This window comes from Anser brachyrhynchus (genome assembly GCF_964034855.1).
Source record: "Anser brachyrhynchus genome assembly, chromosome: 4".
Lineage (NCBI taxonomy): Eukaryota > Metazoa > Chordata > Aves > Anseriformes > Anatidae > Anser > Anser brachyrhynchus.
The window spans coordinates 26,482-35,975 of record NC_137698.1 but is presented as its reverse complement, the minus strand read 5'-3'; the positions used below and the strand labels follow the sequence as shown (position 1 = coordinate 35,975).

Sequence of the window (9,494 nt, the reverse complement as noted above, 5' to 3'; positions counted from 1 at the left end):
TTGTGCCCATCACTGCAGTTAGTTTACTACATCAATTAGAGTAAAATTCCAGTTTCTCTTTTGGAGGTGCTCTAGGTGGCTTCAGAGAACGGGTGGCAGCATCTGCCACGTGGGGTAGGTAAGCGGCTGAGGTAAAGGAGGGGATGAGAGTAACTGTCCTGAGGGTGCAGTGGCTTTTGCTGCTGTCATTGCTTTCTCTTCTGTTTATCAGGTGCCACAGGCAAGGTGGGCTGTGATAGTCTTTAGAATAGGAGCAAAGGAGGTCACTGGAATGCTGTTTGGTTCCTGAGAAAGGTGTTGCAGAGGAAAAAGGTGGTCTGGCGTGGCAGCTCCTGATGATGGTGGTCGTCTTCAGTAGGTGAAGCGGTGCCTGAAGCCCCATCCCGTGGAGCCTGAGCACGCCTCGCTGAGGATGAAGCCTGCTTTCCAGCAGTTCCCAAAACTGTGTTGAGGCTGAAATAGTGTGTCTGTGTTTGGGCTGGGGTTGCACCTTGGTGAGTGTAGGGATGAGTTTTAAGTTGGTGCAGCAGAGGGCCAGGCTCCGTTGTCCTGTAGTGTGTTTTGACCCATCAGCATAGCCTTTTGGTTTTCAGATAGCCTACTCAAGTACGTGATTTTTCCTGCAAGTGATGTTATTACATGGAATTTTTTTTTTTTGTTTTGGCGTGTGATCTGTTATGCTCCCAGATTTTTCTTTCTTTGTAAAGAAAGGTTTGAGCTAATTCCAGCTGAAAAAAATTCAGTTGCTTGGTCGTATTGTCCTTTCAATATTCAAAGCTGCAGCAAAAGCATGGGTATTGTTGCTTCTAGAATCACCCCAGTTCTCTTGTCTGCAGTCTGCATGCTGTTGAGCTAAACCAGATTTAAAAAAAAAAACAACACAGTAAACAGAAACAAGAAACAAACCACCACAGCTGTTGCTCCTGCTCTCTTTCTACTTTCTTGTGCTTTGCCCCTCCCCTTTCCCAGGTGATTGGGTTTGGGTGCTGGGCGGGGCCAAATGGTATATGAGCCCCAGGTATGCCATTAGGGAGTTCATTGTGCCTGGGCTGCTCTTTGGGATAAGTGCTTTGTTTTTCCTTCAGTCAGTTGCAGGGTTCTTTGGGCAGGTTGGAGTCTATGGATTTCTAGATTTTAAGTGCTTGGAAATCACTTACTAGAGGGATATTTAGCAGAGGTTGCTGGCTCACTTGTTTTTGGGATGGTGGGATCCACTTGTGTTTTTGGGTTATATTTGAATCTCTAGACGTATGAAGCCACTTGTGTAACTCTCCAGAGGACTAAAAAGAGCTTGATTACACACTACAAGAGGCTTGACCACGTAGGCGCAGTATTACCAAGAGACTGAGCAGGGTCGTATCAGAGTTACCTTTTTCATCTGTAAAGGGTAAGTCTGTGATTAGCCCTGCTGGGGCTGCTGTGTGTGCATGGCTTTTTGGCATTTGTGGAGCTCAGTTGTTTTTTTTGTGTGTGTATGGTATTACTTTTTTTTTTTTCTTTTGAGAGCCAAATAGTGTGTGTGCTGAGCGTGGTTGGCAGGAGGAGGTGGGGAATTGTCTGGCAGGGGAGCTGTTCAGGACTGGTAGGTTTGGTTTCTAGGAGCGTGCGGCATCCTTCCTGTGCGATGCCACTGATTGTTGGGCAGGAACGTTCCAGCTCGTGTGTCTTAAAACACGTAGCTTGTGCAGTGTGTGTTGTGTGGCCCGGGCAGAGTTTGCCGCGGCGCTGTGAGCGAAGAATCTCAGTTCGAGCTGGTGAGCAGCTGAAGTAAAGGAGCTGGGAAGAGAGAAGTATTGCAGCAGGTACGCTGTGGCTGTGAGGTGCCTCAGGGTGTGCTTTTCTCTCGTCTCTGCAGGGGCTTGATGAAGTCTTGGACAGGGAAATCCCCGTGTCACGGAGCAGTGAGGGAAGGTGGGAGTTTTATCAGCCTGGTGATCCCTTATCTGAAGCGAAGGGAAGACATTCAGGTGTTTCCCTCTGAGGGTCTGAGGTGAGGCTGTTTGGGACAGAGGAGCAATGTGGCAGGTGGTCGCTTGCAAGCACAGTGGTCATTTTGTCCTTCTGTGTTCCCAGGTGGCATGGGTGATGGTGGCCGTTCCTTTCGAGCTTGGATCTAACTTGCAGGTACAGAGGCAAGTGGACTGCTGTTTTGAAACGAAAACATTAAATATGGGGTGACTTCTGTTGTTGAGGGATGGGTGCTAATGCTGTCAGCTGAATGTTTGTCTTCTGACTGTGTTTTCCTTTGTTCAGGCTGAAACGCAGTGTGCAGTACAGGACGTCACGACGCGAGCTACCTTTGGAGTGACTCTGGTGAGTGATGAACAGAGGTAGGTGTTATTTTTGGGGTGCGGTTGTCGCTGCAGTTTTTTTAACTATATCAAATAGAGTAAAATTCCAGTTTCTCTTTTGGAGGTGCTCTAGGAGGCTTCAGAGAACGGGTGGAAGCATCTGCCATGTGGGGTAGGTAAGCGGCTGAGGTAAAGGAGGGGATGAGAGTAACTGTCCTGAGGGTGCAGTGGCTTTTATTGCTGTGGTTGCTTTCTGTTCTGCTTATCAGGTGCCACAGGCAAGGTGGGCTGTGATAGTCTTTGGAATAGGAGCAAAGCAGGTCACTGGAATGCTGTTTGGTTCCTGAGACAGGAGTTGTAGAGGAGAAAAGCTTTCAATATTCAAAGCTGAAGCAAAAATAAATAAACCACAGCTGCTGCTTCTCCTCTTTCTACTTGTGCTTTGCCCCTCCCCTTTCCCAGGTGATTGGCTTTGGGTTCCAGGCAGGGCCTAGTGGTCATTGAGTCACAGGCATCCCATCAGAGAGCTCATTCTGCCTGGGCTGCTCTTTGGGGTAAGTGCTTTGTTTTTCCTTCAGTGAGTTGCAGGTTTCTTTAGGTGGTTAAGAGTCTATGGACTGATGCGTTTCCAAGTAGAGACCGGTACGCCCATCTTTGTGAGGTAACAGCTAGTAGGATCTGTTAGAGTAAACCAATCTAGTAAGAGGTGCCTGTATTGCAAGCAGCTCTTCTTCAGGTGAGTAATTGTTATAGCATGTTTACGGATATTGTGGCAATCTTACTTTGTGTGTTTGCTTTGTGGTTCTGGGTCCCTTATGATTTCTGCAGAATTAAGGCAAATGTTATGAAAGTTATAACCTTGGTGGCAAAGTGATGGAGCAGGGTTTAGGAGATAAGTATCATCGAAGCTCCCTGTGTAAGCATGTGTCTGAAAAGAGCAGCAGTAGGCGTGGAAGGGGTGGTCTTTTTCAGGGTTAGGGACAGTTTGTTATAGTTTTGGAGCTTTTGCCTGTGGTTTGTGTGGCTGTAGAGTGTTTAGACGTTGCAGCCTTCTAGTTTTTAAGTGCTTGGAATTCACGTAATAGAGGTGTGCTTAGGAGGTATTGCCGGCTAACTTGTTTCTAAGAAATGGTGGGGTACGGTTCCTCGACCGCATAAGCACGGTAGCATTACCAAGAGACTGAGCAGGGTCACCTTTTTCATCTGTAAAGGGTAAGTCTGTGATTACCCCTGTTGGGGCTGCTGTGCATTCATGGCCTTTTGGCATTTGTGGACCTGAGGGGTTTTTTTTCCTGGCTCTCGTCTCTGTGTTTGAGTCCTCTGCAAGGAGCTGTACTATTTGCATGTCCACCACGGATATGACCTCCTCTTTTTGTTTCTTGTAGCCCAGGGCATGGGCACGGACACTTGAATGAGGCACAAGGGTGAGTGGACAGCAGTGTGGGCCCTGAGTTGGTCAGTGGATTGTGTTGGTCTGCTTTGCCTGTTATGCAGGCTTTGGAAGCACCTTGCGACAGCAGAGTACATCTCCTGCCACGCTCCTGAGGCGCGCCAGGCGTCAGCGGTTCCAGTTCCTGAAATGCTGGAGATGCTCGGAGCACAAGAGGAGCTGGGAGCGTGATGCATCTCCTTGGGATGTTAGGTGAGCGAAGCGGTGGTACTGGGTTGGGGAACGTGGGTCAGAGGCTTCTTGGCTGTTGGGGTAGGGGAGGAAAGAAGAGGAGTGGGTATAGACTGTTTTGTGGATTGTCATTTTTGTTTGTTCTTTCTCCTTGGTCTAAGCTACGTGACCTTGGCTCAGCACAGTAAATGGAAGCGCTAAGCCTGGATCGAGAAGGTGAGTGGAGTACAGTTGGGAAAAGGGCGTTGGTTTTGGTTTGGTAGTCTATTGGTCCCACCTCTGGGTGACTCCTCTTTTCCGGGGACGAAGAAGATAGTGGGGACATCCTAGTTGGCCTCTGTGGTCCACCTTGAGGATGGATTGTGACCCCTGAGAATTAAGTCCAGGGGCAAATACTGTGTGTTTGGGGGTGGTTGGCAGGGGAAGGCGGGCAGTTGTCTGGAGTTGGTCTATCTGACTTCAGTAGCAGAGCAGGTCAGTGGACTACTGTTTTGTTTTTGAGGTGGGTGTTTCACTAGAAGAAGTTTGGCTGGTGTGCCAGTGCCTGGTGGCACTTTATTTCTGCAGGTGAAGAGGAGCCTCGTGCCGGAAGCAATGTCCTGGCTAGCCTTTGTGTTCCTTGATGAGGATGGAACCTGCCTCCCATCATTCCCAAGCTAAGTTGCGGGGAAAGTGCTATGTTTGCTTTCGGGTTTTGAATGCACACATAGGGCGAGGGTCTGTGCTTTTAAGTCATTACTGTGGATGGGGCCTTTTAGGATTGATCATGGTCAGACAGTGTGTGGGGGCGTGGGATTCTGTCAGGTAGGGCTTGAGCACGTGCCAGGCAGGGCAGTTCCAGCTTGGTGTCTGTGTTCTGTGTTGTCTGTGCTGTGCTGTTGCTCCTGGTGCTTGGCAGGCCCTGGGGAAGCCTTCCTGAGGGTGTCGAACACTTGACCTCACTGGAATAATGCTGATGCTCAAACGGAAGCTGAGCGTTTCTTGTCTTGCAGTGGGAGCCTAAAGAGATCATTTCTTCTGTGCGTGTAATTTTTTTGTATCAAATGTTTCTTGATGCGATCATCATATGTTACGCGCTCCTCAAATCTTGATATCCTCATTGCCTTTTTCCACTGGACGGATTAGATGGGCAACTTGTTAGCCACACCAAAGGTCCTAAATGCTTGTTTCATCATCGTAGGGCTGATCTGAGCACTTCTTGACTTGCAGTCGCAGCTTAAAGCGCAGATGTGTTTCAGGTCTTGTGCATCATATTCGGTTTCAGATGGCATCTGTTTCCATCCTCGCTGTTGCGGAAGTCATGTGGGCTTCATCAGGAGCTCTGTCTTGGGAGTTCATTTCCGAAGCATTTTTCTTCTGGGGTTTGCACTCCCCATCCTTCTGGTCTCTTGCCTTGAAGACAGGCTTTTTATGCCTCCATCATCCCAGTTCTGGCAGTTGCTTCCAGTCGCATGTCGTGACATTTGAGTCTCTCCTTGGGTCTGCTGCAGAGCACCTGTTCTGACTTGCTGTCGCTGTATGGCTTCCCTCTGGGAGTCCTTTTTTTGCGCCTTGTGTTCTGTGTTTTGTTCGTAATGTTTGTAGCGTGCCTGTGTGCGTGTTTGGCCTGGAGCTGTCCTGCCTGGCAGTTAGTGATGGTAGCTAACGTGGCGGTGTACTAATACATTGTCCGGACTGTTTTGGCAAAGACATCCGGTCTGCCTCTGGGCACGTACTGAAGGGCAGCTGGCACAGAGTCATCTCTGTGGTGTTTGGCAAATGTGGAGGGGGAGACCTGAGCTGCTTGCGAGCAGCTGTTTGCATAGTGCTTGAATAGTGCTAGAGGAGAGGTCTGTCATTGAATCTTGAAAGCTCGCAGATGTGGAGTGTTTTTATTTTTCTCCAGTCCTAGATAAACCTTAGGAGCAACCGGTCAAAGGAAAGAGCTCCTTCTGGAGCTGTCAAGCTCTCGTTCGGCAGCTCGGTGACTGTCTTGATCTACTTCTGAGGTGCCGAGGCAAGTTGTCTGCTGTTTTGAAATGATAAAACTAGACATGGGGTCCCTTGTGTTGTTGAGGGATGGGTGCTAATGCTGGCAGCTGAATGATTACCTTCTATGTTTTTGTTTGTTAAAGCTGAAATACAGCGTACAACCTGGGACGTCACACCCAGAGCTGCTTTTGGCAAGGTGAGCGATGAACAGATGTAGCAGTTAAAGTTGGTTTGCGGTTCTCATTGTCACTCGAAGTGTCCCCTCTTTTCTGTTTTAGAGGTGTTGTAGCTGGCTTAAGAGGGTAGATGGAAGCATCTGCCTCGGGGTAGGTAAGCGGGTAGAGGTAAGGCAGCAGATGAGAGTAACTGTCCTAGCTGTGCTGCGGCTTAGGATGCTGCCTTAGCCTATGCTTTTCTTCCTCTTTCACAGGTGTCTCGCACAGGCTTAAAGGAGCAAACTGCATTCTGAAGAGCTGCTTAAGTAGGGGGGCTGGTCATGAGCTGGGTTGGAGCGGAATGGCCAAGTAGCACGAGGTGACTATGAAAGGTCTCTGTCTTGCTTTGCAGGTGCCATGGCAGGCTCTTCACAGAAGTGGCTGAGGATTTGAGATGAGGCCGGAGAGTGACAAGGAGCAGCACGTGCAGGGATGGTTTCCAAGCGCTGCGTTTGCTTTCTCTTCTGTTTATCAGGTGCCACAGGCAAGGTGGGCTGTGACATCAGTCTTTAGAATGGGAGCAAAGCAGGTCACTGGAATGCCGCAGGGCATCTGAGAAGGGTGTTTTAACAGGAAAAGTTTGTCTGGCATGGCGGTGTCTGATGGCAGTGTGTTTCCACAGGTGAAGAGGTGCCTGGAGCCCCATCTCATCTAGCCTGCACGTGCCTTGAGGATAAAGCCTGCTTTCCAGCAGTGTGGAAAGCACCACCAGTCCGTGGTGCCGGCCCGGCCGAGTTGGAGCATGTGAGCAGCTGAAGAAAAAGAGCTAGTGAAAGAGAGGTATTGCAGCAGGTAGGCTGTGCCTGTGAGGTGCCTGAGGATCTGCCTTTTCTTTTTTTTCTTTTGTGGGTGCTTCCTGCAGCCTTGGAGAGGTGAATCCCCACATTGTGGAGTGCTGAGGAAAGGCGAGAGGGTCGTCAGCCCAGTCAGTGTCCCTAAGCAAGGTCCCCCTAAGGCAAGTCCTTGAAGTGTTTCCCCTGGTTTAGCAGGTGCTGCAGCAGGCCTTCCTCAGAATCTGCTGAGGGTCTGAGGTGAGGCTGGGTGGGATAGAGGAGCAGTGTGGTGGGTGATTACTTGAGAACACAACGATCATTTTATCCCTTTGTTTTCCCAGGTGGTGTGGGTGATACTGGCTGTACTGTTGGAGCTTGGACTCAGACAGGAACGGGTGAGCACAACCATATGTTGCTTCAGTGGTAGTCAGTATTGCGGAGGAGGTGGGCATCAGGGCCGGTGTGCTAGTGAATGCTGGTACGCTGTTTTTGCAGATGATGATAAGCCTGGCCATGGACTAAGATGTCTCTCAGTGTCTGTGCATTTCTTGAGGTGGAGGGAATTTACCATCCAGCAATCTGAGAGCTAAGTTGAGGGGCACCTGGTATTTGCATATGTGGTGTGGCTGATGGGAGCTGGGAGCCAGAGCAGCATGGAGCCAGCCGGCTGAATATACTTGGTGCCCCTGTGAGGGTGGTTCAGGCTGGGTCACCTTCAGGCTGCTTGAGGCTGGGTCACCAGGCTAATAGAAGGAGCAGGGGGTATTTTGTAGTGTGAGTGTATGTGCCAGGCAGGACAGTTCCCATCTGTTTATTTGTCTTGTAGTGCTGCTTCTGCAGTGTGTGTTCTGTGTCATGCACTCCTCGGGTCTTTGTGTCAAATGTTTCTTGATGTGATCATCATGTTACGTGCTCCTCAGGTCTTGATATCCTCATTGCTTTTTGCACTGGACAGACTAGAAAGGCAACTTGTTAGCTGTACCAAAGGTCCTAAATGCTTGTTTTGTCATCATGGGTCTGATCCGAGCACTTCTTGTATTGCAGACGCAGCTTAAAGCGCCGATGTGTTTCAGGTCTTGTGCATCATATTCGGTTTCAGATGGTATCTGTTTCCATCCTCACTCTTGCAGAAGTCATCTGGGTCGCATCAGGAGCTCTGTCTTGGGAATTCATTTCCTAAGAGATTTCTTCTGGGGTTTGCACTCCCCATCCTTCTGGTCTCTTGTCTTAAAGGCAGGCTTTTTATGCCTCCATCATCCCAGTTCTGGCAGTTGCTTCCAGTCGCATGTCGTGACATTTGAATCTCTCCTTGGGTCTGCTGCAGAGCACCTGTTCTGACTTGCTGTTGCTGTAGGGCTTCCCTCTGGGAGTCCTCTTTTTTTTTGCGCCTTGTGTTCTGTGTTTTGTTCGTAATGTTTGTAGCGTGCCTGTGTGTGTGTGTTTGGCCTGGAGCTGTCCTGCCTGGCAGTTAGTGATGGTAGCTAACGTGGCGGTGTACTAATACATTGTCCGGACTGTTTTGGCAAAGACATCCGGTCTGCCTCTGGGCACGTACTGAAGGGCAGCTGGCACAGAGTCATCTCCGTGGTGTTTGGCAAATGTGGAGGGGGAGACTTGAGCTGCTTGCGAGCAGCTGTTTGCATAGTGCTTGAGTAGTGCTAGAGGAGAGGTCTGTCATTGAATCTTGAAAGCTCGCAGATACGGGGTTTTGATTTTTTGTATGTATTTCGTTCCCCTCCCCAGTAGGAGGGGTAAACCTTAGGAGGAACTGGTCACAGGAAAGAGCTCCTTTTGGAACTGTCAAGGACTCGGTAGGCAACCCGGTGACTGGCTTGATCTACTTTCCAGGTGCTGAGGTAAGGGGGCTGCTGTTTTGAAATGATAAAATTAGCCATGGGGTCCCTTGTGTTGTTGAGGGATGGGTGCTAATGCTGGCATCTGAATGATTATCTTCTGACTGTTTTCATTTGTTAAAGCTGAAACACAGCGTACAACCTGGGACTTCACGACCAGAGCTGGTTTTGGCAAGGTGAGCGATGAACAGATGCAGCAGTTATTTTAGGGGTGCCGTTGTCACTGCAGTTACTTAACTACACAAAATACAGTTAAAGTCCTGTTTATATTCCAGAGGTGTTGTAGCTGGCTTAAGAGAGCAGATGGAAGCATCTGCCTCGAGGGCAGGTGAGGGGGCAGAGTAAGGGAGCAGGTGAGAGTACCTGTCCTAGCTGTGCTGCGGCTTTGGATGCTGCCGCGGCCTATGCTTTTCTTTTTTTTCGCAGGTGCCTTGCACAGACCCAGAGGGGCCAAGCTGCACTCTGAAGAGCAGCACGAGAAGGGCAGGCTGGTCGTGAGTGGAGCAGTGGAGCAGAATGGCCAAGTTGCGCAAGGTGACTGCGAAGGGTATCCATCTTGCTTTGAAGGTGTCATGGCAGGCTCTACACAGAAGTGGCTGAGGATTTGAGAAGAGGTTACAGAGCATCAAGGAGCGGCACGTGCAGTGACGGTTTCCAAACGGTATGGTTGCTTTCTCTTCTGTTGGTCAGGTGCCACAGGCAAGGTGGGCTGTGACACTAGTCTTTAGAATCGGAGCAAAGCAGGTCACTTGAATGCCGCGGGGCATCTG

General features: G+C 49.7%; 1 protein-coding gene across 10 annotated transcripts; it reads left to right on the top strand.

Annotated features, from left to right (window-relative positions):
* The first annotated feature begins 4,600 nt into the window (after positions 1-4,600).
* LOC308193950 (uncharacterized protein) lies at positions 4,601-9,297 on the top strand. Of its 10 annotated transcripts, none has more exons than XM_080589160.1 (13): positions 4,601-5,908; positions 6,027-6,079; positions 6,162-6,209; positions 6,314-6,364; positions 6,451-6,573; positions 6,721-6,842; positions 6,961-7,053; positions 7,213-7,266; positions 7,367-7,424; positions 8,615-8,727; positions 8,848-8,900; positions 9,000-9,077; positions 9,151-9,297. In XM_080589160.1, exons 5-9 carry the CDS (start codon positions 6,531-6,533, stop codon positions 7,391-7,393), a joined length of 339 nt encoding a protein of 112 aa, XP_080445286.1. In that variant the 5' UTR covers positions 4,601-5,908; positions 6,027-6,079; positions 6,162-6,209; positions 6,314-6,364; positions 6,451-6,530; the 3' UTR covers positions 7,394-7,424; positions 8,615-8,727; positions 8,848-8,900; positions 9,000-9,077; positions 9,151-9,297. The 10 variants fall into 10 exon arrangements, with proteins under 10 accessions (XP_080445286.1, XP_080445292.1, XP_080445288.1 ...); XM_080589159.1 differs by having other exon boundaries at positions 4,602-5,908; positions 7,367-7,461; positions 8,618-8,727; XM_080589157.1 differs by having other exon boundaries at positions 4,602-5,908; positions 7,367-7,461.
* The last annotated feature ends 197 nt before the right edge of the window (positions 9,298-9,494 follow it).

What these genes read in the sequence shown, in the direction of transcription:
- LOC308193950 (XM_080589162.1), top strand. Translation starts at nt 6,531, where the DNA reads ATGGTTTCCAAGCGCTGCGTTTGCTTTCTCTTCTGTTTATCAG. An exon ending in CTAAGCAAGGTCCCCCTAAG is followed by an intron (nt 7,054 to 7,212) that starts GCAAGTCCTTGA and finishes TTGTTTTCCCAG; the next exon opens with GTGGTGTGGGTGATACTGGC. An exon ending in TTGGACTCAGACAGGAACGG is followed by an intron (nt 7,267 to 7,366) that starts GTGAGCACAACC and finishes CTGTTTTTGCAG; the next exon opens with ATGATGATAAGCCTGGCCAT.